This window comes from Rissa tridactyla, chromosome 8 (genome assembly GCF_028500815.1).
Source record: "Rissa tridactyla isolate bRisTri1 chromosome 8, bRisTri1.patW.cur.20221130, whole genome shotgun sequence".
Classification (NCBI taxonomy): domain Eukaryota; kingdom Metazoa; phylum Chordata; class Aves; order Charadriiformes; family Laridae; genus Rissa; species Rissa tridactyla.
Window position 1 is genome coordinate 50,488,534 of NC_071473.1, and position 21,009 is coordinate 50,509,542.

At 48.9% G+C, this 21,009-nt stretch overlaps 1 protein-coding gene across 1 annotated transcript in view; it reads right to left on the bottom strand.

Annotated features, from left to right (window-relative positions):
- Positions 1 to 359: 359 nt before the first annotated feature.
- The window catches only part of PLPP3 (phospholipid phosphatase 3), a 47,733-nt gene continuing 27,083 nt past the window's right edge, over positions 360 to 21,009 (bottom strand). Inside the window, exons 3-6 of the mRNA XM_054212457.1 lie at positions 16,792 to 17,075; positions 15,990 to 16,047; positions 7,618 to 7,794; positions 360 to 2,248 (exon numbers count right to left, since the gene is read on the bottom strand). Coding sequence (XP_054068432.1) covers positions 2,123 to 2,248; positions 7,618 to 7,794; positions 15,990 to 16,047; positions 16,792 to 17,075 — 645 coding nt within the window. The 3' untranslated portion in view covers positions 360 to 2,122. The remainder of the gene's footprint in view (positions 2,249 to 7,617; positions 7,795 to 15,989; positions 16,048 to 16,791; positions 17,076 to 21,009) is intronic.

The window sequence follows — 21,009 nt, forward strand, 5'->3', positions numbered from 1 at the left end:
CAGGACACCCACCAGCCGGAACGTAGCTCTTCGGACTCTATTTTATTTCAATAATATTTCTTCAAAGCTCATAATATCGCTCAAAAGAAAGGGATGCTCTCAAGAAAAAGGGATTTGCTCAAAGACCGGGCAGAGCCAAGAGCAGTTCAATGAAAACCCACGAGCGTGTCCCCATCACACCCTCCCCAGCCAGGAGCTGGTGGGATGCCCATCAAAAGTGGCATCAGGTCCCTTTTTATCCAGATGTTCACCCTCATGCGTCAAATCCCAAAGGGTCATCCGCAGTCACCCCTTCCAGCAGGAGAAGGTTAACCCAAAGGCAGAAGGCAACCCGCACCAGGAGGTTTAGTTGTGTTATGAGCTTTTATTTAAAAAGCACATTTATACAGCAATAATTTCGCAGATACAAACTTCAATTTTGTATTCTACAAAAGTCTTTGAATATTCTTCTCTTTACAAAATGGAACATTACAAAAATACAGACAATTTAATATGTTTTTTTTTTTATACAAATGTCTCTAATTGTAGTTATTTTCATTAAAATATTACTACCACAGAACTACAATATTTTAGTCGACTATAAAAAAATTAATTCAATGCTTTTTTAAGCAGCAAAATGTAAATAAACACAGGTCAGGACACAGTTTATAGTCATAGTGGATATATCTAAAATTGTTTCAGAAATAATATTTTACATAGTTAATTTTTAAGGTTTTATACATTATTTATATAATATTTATATATAAAAAAAAAACATCATAGCTTGCTATAGTTGAAATGATAGGACGGATTCTGTAAGAAGGATGTGCAAATGGCCGTTCTGCATGCTTTGCGGGATCCCTTTGCAAACGCGCTCTGTGAAAGGGCTGCAAACTGAGAACCTGTGGTTTCCGGGCAAAAAAAAAATAAAAATAATAAAAAAAAAAAAATAATAATAATCATCATCGTCATCACACTGGATATAGGCACGACTGATTTACCGCCGGCGTCACCGAGCGGAGCACAGGACCTGGTACCTGCCGTGGCGTGCACCGGGGTGCCCAAGGGAGGAGGAGGAGGAGGAGGATGCACAAACCGACTGACACCCAGGCTGGGACGTGCCGCCCAGCAGCCCGTCCCGAAACTGCAGAATAAAAGTTTCCCCAGGACTCAGCCCCGGGGTCATAGTGCCAACGCGTCTTCGGCAGAGCCTCCGCTACCCACTTGCGAACCGCCAGCTCCTGTGGGCGCACAGAAAATCTGCTGTGATTTTTTTTTTTTTTTTTTTGGGGAGGAGAAGGAAGGGGATGGAGGATGGCCGGGAAGCGGAGGATGCTCTTTCCATGAAGGGCCATTTGTGGGGGCTGCGCACGCCCCGGGGGCTCAGGCAGGACGAACCCTCGCCGGGGTGCGAGCGGAGAGGAAGAAATGTGGCTTCTCTGCGCGGAGGATGGAGTTATTCAGCCTCACTGCACGTCTCAGGACTGCTCGTTAAAGGCGTGTGTAGTGTGATCAGAGACCCTTCGGAGATCTTTGACCGGGCAAGCTTCTTCTAAACTAAGTCACAGTATGGAATAGAGGAGGCAAAAAATAAACTAGTATCAAAAAGAGAAAAAAAAGCAACTCTTACAAACCATCCCAGATCTTGACTCAGTGCTGTTTCTCGTATATAGTGCTATACAATTTAGTCGTGAGTTGTTTGTTTTTTTCCTCGCAGGCATTGGAAATCTTCATAGTAAAAAAAAAAAAAACCTAAGATGGCCAGCTTTCCAAAAATCCCTTAGTGTTCATTAGGCTATGAACAATTTGGCGTTCACTACAACATGAACACTCAAACCAATTGCACATCCAGAACTCCGGCACCTCTCTTTGTTTGTTCGGCTTTTGCGTTTTGCGTTTTTTCCTTTCTCATCGTCGCTTTTGACTCAGTTGACCACCACCCCTTTCATCCAAATGTCGCAAGTTGAAAAGACCACAGAGTAAGACTTTACTGGTCGGGCAAGAAAGTCTCTCCCTACATTCTACTGTCTGATGAGATTTGAGAGCAGCAGGTAGTTGCTGTCAGCAGTCATTTTTTCGCAAAAAAAAAAAAAAAAAAAAAAAATTAAAATAAAATACAACACCCATCCAATTTCTCAAAGGTCTACACCATGTTGTGATGGTTATTCCGCTCAATGATGTCCACAGGTGAAAGGATCTCCTTCCGGATGGGAGGTGGAGGCAGGCAAGTCTTTGTCTTGGGCTTGAAGAGATCTGAGACGTAAAACACCTGTAGGAATAAGCAGAAAAGGCAAAACTTAGCCACACCAGGTGATACTTTGTTCAAAAGTTTGGTTTACAGACTATATACATATCTTTAAGCTGCAAAAATAGCACTTTTTGTGCTATTGAATGCCTGCCCGTAACACTGATAGCTGTGAAATCCCAAGCGCCTGCTCCCACCTTTCTGTACAACACGGAAAAAGGCTCAGACCTCACAAAACACAGCCTAAAAACATTACAGAACAGTTTTATTTCTCGCTGCATAATCACCGAGGGCAAACACCCAAACCTTTGCTGATGGGGTTGAAAAGCCAGGAAACAGATACACGGCCCACACTCCAATAAAATAACAAAGGTCTCCAAAGGGCAGGCCTGACTCATGGTGAGTGGTTTTAGGGACGGAGTCGGCATGAAACAATTCATTCAGACAGACATCAGGTAGGCAATTAAAAGCTTTCAAATCCAAGCTGCGTTAAAAGTGATCAGCAATGAGTCAACAGCGAGTGATGCTCTCTCCTCTTGCCCCACCAAGGCACCGGTACAGAGCCGGGGTCTGGTCCTAAAGCCAAAGCCTAAGGAGAGGAGGAGCTATTCCTGACTACTTCTTCCTAAATATCCTGTGATGTAACCCCTCTCCCGGATGTGAAAAAGCCACTACTTGGCAATTTCGGGAGGCAGAAACACAATAAGAAACAAAGTGCTGGGAGGAAACTTCCACATCCTCCCTTGGCAGCCGCTGCACAAAGCTTATCGGTCCTCCCGGACCGGGGCACTTTCTCCCTTGCCAAACCTCAGCCTCACGCCAGAAGGGAAAAGAGTCAGACAGCGCGGATGCTCTGGACAGGGCAAAAAATGGTGGGGATTCATCATTTTGTCAGCTGGCACCAAAGCCCCGAACTTTGGTCCTGCTGCCGACTGCCTCGGCCAGCCCAAAATTTGCCGTCTCATCTCGGACATCCCGAAGCACCGATAATTCACACCGAGCTGTGGGTTTGCTGAGCCGCGGCCCCAGGCGGAGCAGCACGCCGCGCTTGCGGGAATTAGCGGCACATTTTATTTTGCTCCCCCGGTACTCGGACGCAAGATTTAAGCAACAAGATAAATCAGGGGAAAAACGTCCAAGGTGCTCAAAGGAGTAATAGTAGGTTAATACACCCAGGCTGGGTAAACAGGGAGGGAGGAAAGGTTTTCCCCATCGGCATCTCCACATTTTCTAGCTACCCAGAGCCCTACGCAGCAGGTCTAGTTTTTCCCTTGGAAACAACTTTTGCAGATAAGGAGCTGGGCCGAACAGCCAGCGGACCTGCTGTCCGCGGCAGTTTACTCCTACAACTACAAGCGGGGATGCAGGAAGCTGAGCCGTTGTTGCTCGGCTTTTATTGCTTCGTGGAAAAGCAGGGAAGGAGCTGACATATAACCCAGCTCTTTTTTCAGCGTACGTGTTGCCGTCTGGCCACCTAGTTGTATAACAGAGCTGATAAAGTTGTTTACAGGGCATCCAAGTGGCAGCGTTTGGTTAAATAACAGGATCCAGCTGAAGCCGCCGAGGATCCCGAGCTGGAGTCTGGCCTCTTGCTGCGGCGTCGCAGTGTGAAAGCGCGTTGAACTGCGCTGGCAATGGTTTGCTTTTGGGTCGTTAATAACCGTAAAACTCCCGGTCCGGCGCATTTCTGATGCCATCTCGCTCTCTTGCCCACCTCGGCGAGCTGGATTCAATCAAAAAGATGTCCGATTTCTGCACCACGATAGCCGTGACAAATCATTTTATGGGAGGAGATTGCCGAGCGCAAGAAGCGCACGGGGATTACACCGAGCCTGGTCCTTATTTTGGACAGGAATGAGTTATGGCGGAGGGTCATCCTGGGTATTTTAGCTTTTACTGCGCCGCTTTTTCAGGTTTTAATTCAGAGACTGGGTAAGAGGTTTCATTTCTCCTTAAACCGTATTTCACTGTAACATGGCTGGAGGTTATATAAACACTTATAGGAATCATGAAATGTGATCTTTGGGGGTTAAAACAGTGCGTTAAATCCTTCTAATGCTTGAACAGTTTAACACAAAAAAGGACTAATAAACGTGCAAAGTTTTTCACTTGGATTAGCTCCGTTTCCTGTAGAAGGTGCTCTCCACCCATAAAGAAAACTTGACAGCAGAAGACTGAGCGTGTATTATACGCAGTAAGCCTGTATCTTACACTGCCACTTCACAATTCCTATTCCTTTTCATTATATTGAAGAAATTCTTAATCACAGAGAGGTTAAAACAACTCATCGAAGCTACCCAGAGCAACATCAGGAGCGCGTCCTTCCAACGTCTCCCCTTTTCTCTCTCCCTCGGATGAGGCATAAACTACAGGACACATAGCAGGCTGCCTACAACGCGCGTAAAAACTATTTCCATTTAAGAAATCCTCATCGTATTTCACCCTGGATCCAAGTCTGAATGTTTCATCAGCTGGAAGCGCTTGACACTAATGTCTTCTGCTTGTTATTTCAGGCACTGAAGGACAAACGTGTCTGCTGCAGCACAACCTGGATTTAAACTCTGGCAGCCCTCAGAGATGAAACCCACAATTGGTTTCTACTGAAAATTACAGCCTGATAACTATGGGATTTTAATGGGCCTTGACTACCATCGAAGCGGGCTCCTGGAGGTTTTGCTGGTGGAAGGGGTGTCTGGGAGCACCCAGGGTGGGTTGGGGGTGATGAGTCTTCAGGTCCCTCCTCCTGCTTCACAGCATCCCAAGGACGAGAGCCGGATCCCAGACATAGGACATACCAGTAACTGCTCTGACGTACCAGCAATGTTAGCAAAAAGCTGCTAAGCTCTACGTTTACTCCAGGGAGTCTCAGGGCAGCTCTTTCCCTTGCCCCTTGCTGCCACCTTCCAAAAGGGAGGAAAGTCTGACGGCCCCTCCTGGGCAACGGTAGGTTTGGGAGAACAACATATTGCTGGTTCTTCACAAGCTGATGAAACGGGACGAGGATTGGGTTTAAACCCTGCCCAAGTCCTAAACTGCTGCCTGAGATGTCCCCAGCCACCAAGTCATGTCTGCAAAGGGTTTGGAGCCCCCTCCACGAGCCGGCTGGGAAGAGCAGCGCAGGTTGCCCTGGGCTCGCAGGCAAACCCGAGCCTGCCTGTAAAATTCCAGGCAGCTGCTTCCTATGTCGGTTTACCTCGCCACAGGAAAACCAGCCCAGCACCGCCGCAGCCTCCCCTTCCCAGTCCAGCTCCCAGCTGCCGGAGGGCCGGGAGGGGACGGCCAGCCCTGCCTGCTTGTCCCAGCCGGGAAGCATCCGGACGCCCATCCCGAGCATCCGGAGAGCTATTGTCTTTCTGAAACCGCTGCTGGGATCCAGGAATGGATCGCTTGGTCCCTGCTCCCCCTATATATTGCTGTTATCCCACCTCTCAAGCAGAAAGGCACACGGAGAGGTAAATACCCCCCTGGTCAAACTACCTGGCGATGTGCGCTTGGTGTCCCGACAAACCCACACGATCCAAATTCAGGCACCTGGACTGCGACAAGCTCCTCCATTGCTCCCCACATCGCTCAGGGTCTTTGCCAGGATTTGGAAAAAAAAAAGCCCTGACAATATCGGTATGAAGGACACGAGACCTGTAACGCTGTTGCAGAGGCTTCTCTAAGTTTCCCCTCTCTAAATCTGCCGGCCCTGCATGGGACATCGGCATCAGGCAAGAGCAAAACCCAACAGCTACCGCTCAGAGAGTTAATAATACTTCATAAAAAAAAAAAAAACAAACCCAAAAAACTTCCCGACAATGAGATTTTTGTCTTGGCTTTGGAATATTATCAGTGAGTGGAAAGTACATAAATAACCTATTTTCTCTCCTTGCAAAATATAACATTAGCGAACTTAATTCCTTGCCTCCAGGGCTGCTTTACTTTTAGATCAGTCATAAAAAAAAACAAACAAAACCAACCAAAACAAAACACAAAAAAAAAAAAACCCAATCCAAGAAAGTGGTAAACTGTTAAAAATCTTGGTTTCAGGAGTTTGTACAGACACAGGAACGTCCATAACCCCCGGCCTCTTTGTTCCCATGCGCGGCAGCCGCCCGACCCGGTGCCCCCCATCCTGCCTACTTTAAACATTTCCATGTGTCACGTCGAGTTAGAGGGCTGCGCAATCAGGTCGCTCTTTGGAAAGCAAATTGCATGAGAACAAGCCCGGCAGCCGCAGACAAGCGGGCACGGCTTTTGTTCGCCTTTTTCTCACGAGCCCTTTCGCTACATTAAAAACCCACCAGCAGCAAACGAGGCGCCCAACAAACGAGGCGCCCAGCCTCCCCTCGCCGGGCAGACACCGGCTCCGCTCCCAGGGGACGGCTTTTGGCTGGCTTGTGCAGGGAAGAGCCGTCTTAATCCCAACTACCCCAGACTCCCCATTTGGGTCCTGGCGGAAAGCCTTGCAAACGAGCTGGTGCTCGTTACCAAGAGCAGCTGGAGAAGGGCTATGAAGATGATCAGGGGGTTAGAGCAGCTCTCACATGGAGACAGGCCGAGACAGTCGGGGTTGATCAGCCTGGAGAAGAGAAGGCTCCGGAGAGACCTGAGAGCCCTTTCCAGTATCTGGAGGGGGTCCACAAGAAAGCTGGAGAGGGACTTTTTACAAGGGCACGTAGTGATAGGACGAGGGGAAATGGCTTCAAACTGGAAGAGGGGAGATATAGATTAGATATTAGGAAGAAATTCTTTACTCTAAGGGTGGTGAGACACTGGAAGAGGCTGCCCAGAGAAGCTGTGGCTGCCCCATCCCTGGAGGGGTTCAAGGCCAGGGTGGACGGGGCTGTGAGCAACCTGGTCTGGTGGGAGGTATCCCTGCCCAGGGCAGGGGGTTGGAACTAGATGATCTTCATGGTCCCTTCCAACCCCAACCATTCAGTGATTCTAAGCGAGAGGGAGATAGTCTTCCTTGTCTGAACGCCTTTTCAGTGCCCCGAGCTGCCCACGCAACAGGCCCTTTGCTCAGGAGCCTCAAGGCTGATGGGGTAAAAACCTTAAATGTTGTATTTTTGGCTGAATGTGTTGTTTTTTTCAGTGGGGGACAAGAAGAATTGCTTCAGCCCTCCAGCACAGCAGCTCTGCTGCTTGCAGGGAGGGGAAAGTGCCCATCGGAGCACCCATCATTGGGCTGGTGGGATGCTCTGCTCTCAAACCATGGTCCAGCTGCGAATGAGGATTCTCTCACAGGGATGACACCGGCCTGAGCCCCTGGAGCACTGTGCCTCCTGCCACTTCCCCAGCTGCAACTGGGGGTTACGTGAGCTCGCAGCAGCGTGGGTGCCCGCTATTCCCCTGGGACCCCCACCAGCATCCCCGCTGCCCCTCCTTGCATGGTTTGCCATACTCACCACGCAGTAAGCCACCAGGGCTCCCTGTGCAAAGCCAGCCAGCACGTCGGTGGGGTGATGCTTGTGGTCCGACACACGGGACAGGCCGGTGTAAAACGCCATCATGATGAGGGTGAACTGGAGGAGGGGACGGAGCAGACGGGCTCCCTTCCACGTGAATCTGGCCTGCAGATAAAACTGCAGGGAAAAGGAAAAACAAGCAAACAAACAAAAAAAAAAAAAGGTTGCATTAATTTGAGGGCAGCAAAGGAGAAGCCGTGCCCAAAATGTGCGCACATGGCAGCAACCGCTCTGTGGGGCTGGCCGTGGGGTACCTTCATCCCCGTGGCTCAAGGAGGGGGGAGTTGACAAAGAGGGAGGATGCTCTTTACAAAATTGTGGCCTCCATCATGCAGAGGGGAGCAGAGATGAAGGGATTTTTAACCCGTGGAGTGGATGCGGGCAGAGGTGGAGGGGTACAGCCTTTCCTTGCTGAGCCAGGGTCAGAAGCTTGGGACCTCCTGCATCCCAGCTCACCCTCCAGCCCCACTTCAGCCTCCAAGTCCATCGCGGTCACACGCAACATCCCATCGGGCCGAGTAAGGAAATTCCTCCCCACTGCTGTTTAGCGCGTAACGGAAACGAGTTCCCAAACTTGGGACACTCAGGACCCACAGCATCTCTCGGAGGAAAACCAGGATTCAACGCAGCACGACGCACCTCCAGAGCCAGCTCCGAAGATTTCCGGGCACAGCCGCGGAATGCAATTTTGTGGATGCAAAAGGCAATCCTCTAACATTGCCACCACGTTTCCCAGCCCGAGCCCTGGGGTTTGCAGGGGCACAGCGAGCAGCCGCCCCACCGCACGGGAGGGGAAGTCATTCCTACCCAGCGAGGGAAAAAGCGAGGTGCCGGCTCGACCCGAAAAGGCGAAGGTGACGTGACGTCAAATGGACATTGACCCCTCCTTGTGACTATCTCGGGTCCGTTTCCGCTTCGGCCGGCGGGCACGGCCGGTTCCTGTGGGAACCGGGAAGCCGGGCGGGAAGAGAGGACAGGAAAACGGCCACCCGCTGCCCACGGATGAGCGGGGCCGGGTGCAGCGCGGGGAGGAAAGCTGCGGGACGGGAGGGACGTCGCAGCAACCTTGGGGCTCAGGGAGGAGGGAGGCACTCGATGGCCAGAAGAGTGTAAAAGTGCCTGGAAAACGCTGCTGGGACCCGTGGGCTCAGCCATGGCAGGTATTTTTCTGCCTGCTCCTAAATGAAGCGTTGGAAGCCAGACCCAGCGTGCTTGGTGGGACTCTGTAACATCAGAGGTCTGGAAAGGGGTTTAATACCCATTTACGATCCCTTTTACACACCCAGAGCAGTTTACACTGCCTTGATATAAAAGGGAACGAAGCTCTTGCTGGGTTCCCTGAAACCACAAATAACTTAATGACACCATTTACCTATAAAAGCAGAATTAATCGGAAAGCTGATAAGGGGGAAGCATCGCTTTAGCCAATTTACTATGTTTGGCTGCTGCATAAACATGATATTTACCCCTTTTTGGAAAGAACACACACTGGGCTCTTTAGAGGAAATGAAACATCATGCCATTTGAATGGAGCAGATGCTCCAAATTATCCAAATTGTTAGCCAATTAACATGGAAGAGAGCAGTACCAAAGCAGCTCGGTGCCGGCTAAATGCACATTATGATTCTGGGGAATATATCTGCAAACCAGCCCGAGGCTGGGAACGGAGCCACATCACCACGGCACACACCCCACACCATGAAAACTCCTGCACGCGACGCTACGGGACGAGTTACAGCTCCCCAGATCCCCCCAGCAAACCCATACTGGTGTAGCCCAGCTAACGGACCACTGGGCTGGTTCTTTAGTTTGTGAAGATAATTTATGTCATCTCGGGAGAAAGAAAAGTCAGCTATCAATGTATCAAAACTAAGAGGCACGTTCTGTCCAGAAAGATCTAAAAAAATAATAATTAAAAAAAAAAAAAACAACAAAAAACAACAAAACCCAACACACCCAACAAAAATCTCAGCACCGACGAGGAGGTGATTCCCCTCCAGTTGAAATGCAGCCATCGCTGAGCTGGAACGCCGGAGCTGTGAAATAGCACAACTCCATCCTGCGCAGTCACTTGCAGTGATTTAACAGCAGGCACTTCACCCTGCAAGCAAATATCTACGCGGTTCATTAGCCGGGAAACGGCATTTTTAGTTTGCAACGCTTAGGCTGGCTGAATTTTCATTGCCATAGTATTTGTGCACCCGGTGACCTGCCACAGAGTAAACTGTGCAGGCAGGATACTCCTGGGAACTATTCAGGGAAGATGGAGACGGGGAGCTGAGGTTATCTTTGAATACAACTTCTCAGTGTAGAGACAACGTCCCTTGAAAAAAAAAAAAACAAACAGCATTTACGGAGAACAGCATTTTTAATGTGTGTATATATATATATTTATAAAAAAAAAAAGTATAAAATATGCTTCTACTGACATGGTTTAGGGTCAGGATTATTTTCAGGTCTAAAAGTCTCAGCCCAGCCCAGGTAACAATGCAAAACTCAGGTTCCAGTATGCTGTTACAGAGCAAAATTATCTTCAAGTATTACATCTTACGGACTATTACTCTTAGTTCTACCAGGAAGACTTGAAACCTAACGTCCTTCTTTAGTCTTGAGGCTCTATCGCCTCAAACCCCTTAAGAAAGAAATTTGCTGCTGGATAATTTGACATTTTTTCCTTTTTGCACAGCCTTGACATCCCCTCAGATCATTCCATCCCACAAGCTTGGGCTAAAAACAGGTCGTCTACAGGTGAGGAGGCAAAGTATCAATTAAAAATTAGCAATAAAAAGCTAAAACCGAGTTTGAACACGTAATCAAGCAGACACGTCTGGGGCTGAAGCCATTTAAAAAACACACTTGTTTGTATACTGCATACCACTCCTTCAAAAGCACAGCTGTGAACTGGGTGCCTAATCGACAGGCTTCAGCCCTGGAAAAGGTAGGCAAACGCAGCGTGGCACCTTCAGGGGTGTGCCGGGTGCCCCCCAGGTCCCCAGCACCCATCTCGCACCCACACCTGCACATCTTGGAGGAGTAAAACCCACTCGAACAAACACACCTCAAACGCCGCACCACCAGTGTGAGGACCTCGACTGAGCTCCTTTTACTGCCGCAATAAGATTCTTGGAGAAGTTGCTCGTTAGTTCCCCATTCATAAGGGAAAAAAAAAAAAAAAAAAAAAGGGGAAAAAAAAGAGAAGGAGGAAAAAAAAAAAAGAGGATAACGGCACTTTTCATATTTCACGGGCAATTTGTGAGCGTGCAGTACACCAGAGACCGTGCTCAAACAGCAGGGTGCTGAGATCCCATAAGTACGTTAAAGGTGAGCCTTGGGGTGCTACAAACTTTGCCTCTGCCCTCAGTATGAAAGAAAAACCGAGTTAATAAGAGAAGGTCAAAAAGCGAAAGGAGAGCGTGAGGGCTGAAAGAATCAGAATTTCCCTAAACCGGGATTTAGTGCTATTACTAAGAAATGGGAAGTTCATGGAAATTTATCTGAAAGCCTGCTTTTGAAGGCTTTTTTTTTTTTTTTTTGAAACCTGGGAGCAAATCCGAAGCGCTGCCTGCTAAGGCCCGACAGATTTGGACAGGAACATTGGGGCTGGATGGAGCCCTTCCTGGGAGGTGGTGGAGCAGCAAGACCGCAACCGGGGTGGTTATTTCCACCACAGACCATCACGGGGCAGCAATAGTCAGGAGGAGCATCAACAGGAGCAAGGGCGGATGGAATGAAACAGGATCACACGGAGAAGGAGTTATTTGGAACTCCCATCCACTGTCTCCTGGCAGAGGCCGAATTACCACACAGCAGATGGCTTGAAGGACGTCACATTGCTCTTCTTCTGCCAGGGGACTTCCACAGTGTTGGTGGGGACAGCCCGTGGCCACACACAACCTCTGAGCAAACCCATCAAGGAGGAGCTGGCAGGAGACATGGGCTAAAAGCATCACCTCCAGCCTCCGGGGGCTTTCTGCCATGCAGAAATCCCGTCCTGTTCACACTAACCCCACCGCGAGGCTGAATTCCATCAACCACGTCCCTTAGTCACAGCTAAGGTTTCCTTCTGGGAAATGGCCGGTCCTGTTGCCGACTGTCTGACCTGAAGTCACCTCCATCTCCAGCCCCATCTGCAAACAGAGCGGTACCCAAAGCGGTATGGGGCCAAAACGCCTCAAACCCAAACTCACCCCAACATAGCACACAGGGCAAAGCCAGCTGGAGGGAGGGGAACTGCAGAATTCAGTTTTTAGCATCAAGCTGGCCAGAAGACAAGGACAGCAGAAGGGCAAAGACCTCCCAGCACCGAAGGGATGTGCTGTTTGCTTCTTCCCTGCCTTCGCTGAGCATACAGCATCCTCCCACCCCATCGGGAATATCCCCATCCCATATCCCCATCAGCTCTGCAACGCGGTTCACACCTCGGCCCTGGCCTCTGATGTAATTCCAGTTTATTCGCTTACTTAGGTCACCGCTAAACTTGACTCCAAGTCCACAACCACCACGGAGTTTCCTTCACACAGGCACGTCATCGCTCAGCAGCACCAGGGCACTGGGACCTTCTCCACCCTTCAGCGAGAAACCCCAGTGCAAAGATAAGAAAAACCAGAAACATCTCTAGTTTTTCATATAAATGAGTAGAACGCACTAAAACCCAACCTGATCTGATGTCTTCAGCCTCATCCACCAACACGCACTGGTGCAAGCTACCCTGTTTTACTCCTCTTTTATCCAGAAACGGCTAACATCGCTGAGAGATATTAATTTAGGTTTTTCTGCATCCTCTGTGTAGTTTCAGGCGACTTTGTGCCATTAAAAAAAAAAAAAAAAATAATTTAAAATTAGAATTATGGTCTCATGTGCTAGAGGGGATTGGAAAGCCCCCATCGCTCTCTGCAAGGACTCCCCTTGTCCAGCAAAGCAAACCCAAGAGGTATGGGTCAGGTGCAGAACGCTGTGTGGAATAAGCTGTTACATACCTCCTCTTTCCTCAGCCTGCTATAAATATGTATTACGGACTCGCTCAGCCAAGCAGTAACAAAGCAAGGAAAATTAAGACAAAGAGGATTACCCAAGCGTAATTTCCCCTTTTAAATTTTTTTTTATACAAAGGCCTGATGCTAATTGGGTATTCTTGGTGACATGAAGGCTGCGAGAAACTTAGCCCTGAAGTTACTCAGTGTTTAGAACTAAATCCCAGGAGATTTTACTGTGTTGCAAGTGCCTTTCCCTGGAACTTTTCCTCCAAAGCCCTCTGGGGCTTGGCATCTATCCTTATTTTCCTACTGGGTGCGCATGGCCAAATTCTTGATGGATGCTGTGCAGGGAACGGGGATACTACAGGTGATGGGGAAGCCATGGTCACCTATCCACTGGCCACCAAACGCCCAAGAAAATCCAGGCCCACGGTGCATGCGAAGCCCCGTGGGATGCATGGGAATCCAGGTATCTTCTAATAGACCGACTAAAGCTTTCTGGCACCCGTCTCCATCAGGTGAGACAAATTTGAAAACATTATAATTGAGAACGGGCTCTAAGAGTGAAGCCAGGGAACGCCACGAAAGACGGGAAGTGACTTATCCTCGAAATATGAAGTATTGTTCAACAGGGAACGCACTCAGGACGTGGCTGATGAGCCAAGCTTCTGCAGCACTCGCTCAGCCCCGCAAATACCCCAACTCTGCAAAGGCTCCCGGCAAACTCCCGGCACCCAAAGCGCGGGCAGCGACCTGCTGCGGCACAGCCCGCGCTTCCCAGGAACCGGAGAACAACCGGGTTTTTTTTTTGACTGAGATGATTTAACGATTAAATCCACCCTAACCCACCTCCTGCAGACGTTGGCATGGTGGATGCCACATTTTTAACCAGCCTTCCAAAAATCTACTCAATCACCACGTTGGACAAGATAGTAGGGGTTTTTTTTTGCATTAAATAAAATCCCTCCGGGTTAGTATAACCTCTTTTTTTTTTTTTTTTTTTTAAATTCTTTTGGGGTATTATCAGCCTCTCCAACACGACAGATTTTCTGTCTCCCTTTTTCTCTGAGATTTCTTGTTCAGGCTCTGGCAGTGGCCAGGGAGCCAGAGCGATGGAGAACGGGGTGCTGCGAGACAAGTTAGAATCGCAAAGTGATTTAGGTTGGAAAAGGCCCTTAAGATCATCATTTCCTTGCCTCCGATATGCACCACGTCACACTGTCTTGTCTCAAGTTGCTTTTTCCTCCCTTCAATTTATGACCGAAGACTTGGGGTAATTTTTCCCCTCACTTTTTAAGGCGCAAGGCAGCTGGAACAGCCAGTCAGATGGAGCTTGCTACCAACCTTATCCCAGTTTTGGGACAAGGAAAAAAATAAAATAATTCTTAAGGGACTGGGGATCAAAACCTCTCCAGGGAGAGGGATAAGCGGAGCAGCCTGTTGTCCCGGATCAGGCAGGGAGAAAGGCAGAGGCTGCTGATAGCCCGAGTGCTCCCATATGGGGACAGGCAAAGAGAAGATCCGAGAGAGCTTTCTGCTCCAAAGCATTACGCAGGAGCTAAACACCACTTTTGAAGCCTGCTGCAAAGCTAAAAAGAAAATCAGGCAGCAGGAATTGGTGCAAAGCAGTTTTAGGGTCTCCAGTGCATCTCCTGCCACTGCCCCCCCGCCCCGGCCACCGGCGTTCCTGTTGCGTTGCCACAGACCGTTTCGTTTCTCGCTTGCTCCGTAACTGCTGGCTTTCCAGCAAAACGTGGAAAAAACCTGGCAAAGCAACACATGAAACAGGGTCAAGCCCTGGCAACTTTGGGCAGCCACTGCCAAAGTAAGTGCGGCGGGAACACGGGGAGGGGGCGAGCGCTCGCCCAGCTGGGCATGGCCCCCCGGGCTGGTCCCCTACCCTGAAGGATGCTCCAGGGCATGATCCTGTGAAAGAGGTAAAGGATGAGGCTTGGCTTCCAAAAAGGCCCTGGAGCACCATATCTAAAAAAAAAATAAAATAAAAAAAAAATATATACCTAGAAGGATAACCCGAATCTTGCTGAGAATTTGGAGAGAAACCACCACCGACTTAATAGGCACTGGCATCTTCACTGACTCCAGATGCCAGGCTTGAAAGCATCTCCGGTCTGACTTATCTGAAGTTGGAAATAAATAAATGCCGGAGCGATGGTTTCCAAACGCAGCTCAGAAAGTTTTGGAATGGCCGAGCCTCCTGCGAAGCGTCACCGGGGCAGCTCTGTATTGTAACGCAGCTGGGAGGAAACGGCCAAAATGTTTACCGAGAAGAAGAAAGTTTTAGTTTCTTTTTTTTTTCCTTCTTCTTTACAGAAATCCAAAAGTTTTCCAAGAGAAAAAAAAAAAAAAAAAGGGGGGGGGGGACAGGAGGGAAGCAAGGAAAGAATTTAATATGCTGCCCCCAGCAGCCTGGAAAGCTTAGTAATTAAATTACAGAAAATGCTCACAGGGAGGGGAAATCCAGGGATGAAAAGGCAGGAGGGAGCAGCAGCAACTTATCTTTTCAGAGGGTAAAGGGATGGGGGAAACAGTGCTCACAGATAAATAAAAGTTTGTGTTTAATGTTTCGATTAGTGCCAGGCTGTTTCTTTGCTTGCTAGTCTGAGCTTACAGGAGATGGCGAGGGGGGACACAAACCTTGAAAGGAATCAGAAACCTTTCTCCCGATTTATTTTTTAAAATTAATAATTTTAAAAGAACCAACCCTCAAACATAAATCACTATCCGGATCCTCCCCAAAAGGCTGGGTGCGGGTCCAGCCCCCGGCAGGAAGCACCTTGGCAGCCGCCCCCCCGGCCCCAGCCCCGGCGCAGGAAGGGTAGAGCCATTTCTCACCGACAAAAGAAAAACAAGTCCCAGCCCTTCGCTCCGGATCCCGGCGGGCAGAGGCTGCTCCACCTGCTCCGCTGGCACATTTGGGAACCAGCCTTCACCCCCCGACGGAGCCGCGACGGCGCATCTTCCCTCTCCATCCGTGCAATATTTTGGCTCGCCCCAAACTCTCTCCAACGGAAACCACAACGAACAAAATCGCGCAGGTCCTCCCCAGGTTTAGCGGGATTCAGATTTAATCGCAGCCTCAGCTATATCCCAAAGCGGCACAGCTCAGCTATCACCCCAGGAGTCTCCATCCCAAATAACACCGCAGGGGCTGAGAGGGGATCTTTCCACCATCAACTTATTCAGGCTCTTTTTTGTCAACCGACCCTTTATTTCTGACACTTATCGTGCCGTTATTGCTACCGCATGTGGGCGAGTGCCTTGGGAAAGGGGGACAGGGGATAAATCAGCTCCATCTCAAGCAAGGCTGAGGTTACTTACCACCAAATACAGCATGGTGTAGAGGGAGAAGGACGCGTGCCCGGAGAAGAAGGATTTCCTGCAAAACAAAGCAGGTGTTAAGAACCGGCCACCACGATCTTCAGTGTTATAATTTTACATGTAATACGGTGACTCGCCTGTGGCTACTGAGAGGGTGCCAAAGCAGAGGGACCCACAACCCCCAGTCTTTCGTGTTATAAAACCCCCGTTATCCGCCCCGCTCGCCCGCGAGGCAGAAAGCGAACGGATGGGCAGGATGCTCGCATTGTTCGTCCCTTCCTGGTCTACTCGTGGGACAGCAGTTATTTCCAGGATAGCCCGATAACTCATCGTCTCGCCTCAAATAACCAGGAAACCGTAAAGAAATAAGAAGCGAGCAACTTCTCCGGTCGCTTAATTGCAGCACGTGAAATGTGCCCTCGGAAATGTCAGAAATTGAGCATCGGATGGATTTGATGGAGCTCGGAGAGGAGGCACCGGGAGCCCTGCCTGCATGGACCCTCCTTGGAGGAGAAGCCCTCTGCTCCGCCGCACGGGACGGCCCGAGCCGCTCACCGTGAGTTCGGCTTTAGGGTGAATTCCCACATTGAGCAACCGCTCGGGAAAACAATAGTGTAGGACTAAAGAGAAAGGAAAAGAAATCTTATTCAGCCAAGTCCCGCAATTCCCAAGGGAAACTGCCTGTCGCTGGCAGACGGAGTGACAGAGAAAGCAGCGTTTGAATCGTCTATTGCTGGCAGAGAAACCCCAAGACACCGTTTTGGTGGCGGCAAGCCATCGCTTTGACACCACGGGCTCTCACCTGGCTTCCTGCACCTTGCTGTCGCTTCCCCTGCAGGTGTAGTTTTGGATGTAAACTCCCTTCCCGCAGTTGATGGTGGAGAAATCCAAATCGCAAACTTCCAGGAAATGCGGCCGCAAGCGCCCGACGGACACTTTGGCAATGTCTGTGAAGGACTGGCTGATGGCGCAGCCAAAAACGAAGCAGCCCACCTGCTTGTAGAGAGCAGCCACGTAGGGGTTCTGGATAAAGGAGTGCGACTTCTCCTTCAGGTAGTGGATGCGGTAGAGCTCTCCCGTGATGATCTGTGGGGGAAATGCAATGGAGGGGTTAGAGAGTAGGAACGACGCTGTGCAAGACCAGCGATGGGTGGCAAATGCAGGGTTGAGACCAAGGAACCTGCTTCCACAGCAATGGGAGGAGAGCCCACAGTCCAGCATCTCTCCATCCTCCCTCTCAGGAAGAGATTGCAGTGCTCAAAATGTTGCTTATGGAAAAAGTCCACTAACAGGATGAAAAAGAAGGAAAGAAGGAAAGAAGGAAAGAAGGAAAGAAGGAAAGAAGGAAAGAAGGAAAGAAGGAAAGAAGGAAAGAAGGAAAGAAGGAAAGAAGGAAAGAAGGAAAGAAGGAAAGAAGGAAAGAAGGAAAGAAGGAAAGAAGGAAAGAAGGAAAGAAGGAAAGAAGGAAAGAAGGAAAGAAGGAAAGAAGGGAAAAAAAAAAGCTATATTTTGCTTTAGAATCATAGAATGTGTTGGGTTGGAAGGGACCTTTAAAGGCCATCTAGTCCAACCCCCCCGCAGTAAGCAGGGACAGCTTCAACTCGATCAGGTTGCTCAGAGCCTCGTCAAGCCTGGCCTTGAAAAATTTAGCATGTTGGCATATCTTTACAGAAGTGAAATAGTGCCCTGGATCTATACCGGAGTAGTGGGGGAAAAAAATAAATTAACATAAAACAGATAAAGAATTAGTGTGTGTTTGGGAAGGAGAGGCCAGAACCAGTACCCTCTTATCAAACTGATTTTGGAGGAAAACAAACGAACTGCCTGCTTATCTTCTTCTCTAAAAGAAAAAAACAACACACGAACACAGCGGAGGGACACTCAGAAAGCCCCAAACTTTCCAGATTCTGGCCCAAAATTTGCCACCACCCTACCCAGTTCAAGCTGCTCAAAGCCTCCGTAAACGCCAGCTATTTCTGGGCATTTCAAGGGGTCTTGCCATTGCGTGGCAGCAAATTATGTATGTCTTGTGCCGGGGGTGCTGGGGTTTGACAATGTCGCCATAAATCACCGTCAGGGAGCCGAGAACCCGGCTTCTCATAATCCCGACTCTTAAAAGGCGGGTTAATGAAAATCAGGCTGTGAAATGAAGTCCAAATATCTCACCTTTCCCAAAGAGGCAAAGGCTTAAATTGTTCGCCGTCACGTTACACACCTTGGGTTTGAGCTCCAGATTTACAGCTTTAGGATTTTATTCATTACTCTCAATGTTTTTATACCCGAGTAATAAATCGAGGTGGGTTTGGGGGTTGGTTTTTTTTTTCAGCCGCCCCCTCGTCCCTGCCCCTCTCTAGTCACAAGGGCTGTGATATGTAAAATTAACTGTCAGGAAAAATGCCTTCATGTTAATCCCTTTCTGGAGCAGCCAGCAATATTCCTCCCGGCGTGGCAGCCTGCCAGCGGCCTGCAGGAGACAAGGCTCCCCTGCCTACCTTTTTTAAAAGCTTGGCACAACCTTTGGAAACTAATAAACTGGAAAAGTATGGCAATTAGACTAAGAGGAGATGAAGCTGTATCATTGTTTGAACTCTCTCGTACCGTGGCTTGAAAAAACAAAGGTTGACCCAAGGCAGCTGGAATTGCAGCTAGGCAGGCTTTATCAAAGAGATACAACTATAATAATAAAAAATAAAGGCCAAGCGCTCTGCTATCATGCACAGAAATACTTTGGGTGGCTGCACCGTCACTCAGGGTTCACACGTCACTGCTGAGATTTACTCTTGGAAGTCTGGTCGTGACCAAGAGACGTCCAGGGAGCTGCAGCTAACCGGCTCCAGCATCATTTTAATCCTCTCAAACTCCAAAGACTATGGTTTATCTCCCTTTTGGACCACCTTCCAGCACAAGCTGGCAGCCAGGAAATCAACTGGCATGAGAACAGCAGAGGGTGGTTGGAGCACCTCCTGCTCCTCTGGCAGGAGGCAACTCCAGGGTGTCCCAGATGGTCACGGGGCCTCCTGCACGAGGGCAAAGCCACCACCTGCAACTCCAAAAGCCTGAATTTGGAAGAGGTGGAGCCACAAGGCTGAAAACTCATGGCTTTTGCAGAGGGGAGACAGGCCGAATTAAGGATGACATCTGATACTGGCGGATGTGCCCTTACTCCAAACTCGCAAACAAATCCACGTAAACCCGAGGCTCTTGGCCTGGGAAAGGCATGTGACCGTTTTAAACAGGGACCAACAAAAGTCTGGGGATTAATATTTTTCTCTCACCATTGGTGGTCTGGGTAATTGCACACATGTAGCAGATTGTAAATTGGAGACTTCATTCCCTCACTAACACGCTGCTGGGCAGCCATGAACCCTCGCCGCTTCGTTAAAGCCATGGCTCAACCTTAATGAGAAGCTAAAACTCGGGTAAACTTGGGTTTTTTGGCAGTACTGTCCCAGATAAAGCAGGACGGTGAAAAACTAATGCAGCACAGATGTGCACGAGCTGAAAGAACATCCTGAAAAAAAAAACAAACAAGCAAACAGCAAGTCTTTAAAGACATTAAGATTTAAAGATATTAAGGCCTTGCACGTCTGGTGAGCCATCCATGTGGGACATGTCCATACCTACACGGTGGGCACAGCTCCCGGGGGACTGCCACACGCATGTACCAAAGATGGTCACTAGAGAAGTCAACATCAAACTTTTCTGTCTGTGGACGCCTTTTGCAGGCGTTTGGTTGTCCTGCCCATTTTATCATTATCATAAAGTATCACCAGCGATCCAATTAGCCTGTAATTGCTTTTAGAGCTTTTCTAATCGCTTATGTCTCTTGTGTAACGTTCTCTGCGTCTAATCACATTGCAGCGCATCACCTTCAACTGTAAACCAACCACCTAACCCGGCCACGTAACTCAGATCATCTAGGAAATCAGTTTTCTTAGGTATTTTCTTATATATATTCTTAGGTCACCTGCACAGAAATTTGCCTAAAGTCCGTAAATATATAGGCATTAAAGCCAAATGCATATCCTCTCACATCCTGATCGAAGCAAAAGTTTTTCGCCTCTGCCGTTTACTTAACAAGCACTCTGGGTGTCCTCAAGCCATTTAAAACATGACCTGGACCTTTTACCCTGGGCTAGATTGCCCGTGACACCACGTAAAGCAAGGGCGTGAAATTTTGGCCACGCCATCCAAACCGCTAGCTCCCTGGAAGTCCTCATAACCGCCGTCCTGCCTTCCGAAGGCAAACCTTGGGAGCGAAAGGAGCGGAGTCAGTGCTTTGTGGATTCGGAAGGAATTCCTATTATGCTACAGTAATTCTGGTATCTGGGTTACATCTGAAAAAAAAAGAGGTCAGGCTGACTTGAATTTTCCATGCACGCTGCCATAGCAAAGAAATCTGTTGCTGCAATTCCTCGTTAGCCATTTGTTTCACTCGACAGCAAATAACCCAGCTTTTGAATTTACCTTATTAAGTTACATTTGTTGTGGGCACAGCGAAACCAGGGCAGAAACATCTAATTCTTTGGGGATTTTCTTTCTCTTTTAATTGACCTGCTATTTCGTGGTAGAGAGCTGATGGATCACATCGGCAGCCGATTATGTTTCCAGTTTCTGTTCCAACTCCTGTATTTGCCACCGCCTCATTACCGATCAGAAGCCCACTCCGCATGGAGCCGGCGTGCCGATAGCTCAGGCAGTAATGTGAAAATGAGAGGCTTTTTCATTTCATTTTTATGGCTTTTCCACACTCGGGGGTTATTCACCTGCAGGGTAAAAATTCTGCCGCGTTTATAGAACTGGGGGTCTGGCACCTTTCGGGCTTATTTTGAGGAGGGAGCCGGGGAGAGGAACAAGGCAGTTTTGGGGACCTGCTTTGCTAAAGCGAGTATACGTGGTCAGGACATGATGGAGAGATGAGGAAACGATGGAGATATTCACAGCAGGAAGCAGCAAGGCTGGGGACAGGGTATAACCAAAGCAGGCACCATGCCGTGCTAAAATACCTATTGCCTGTGAC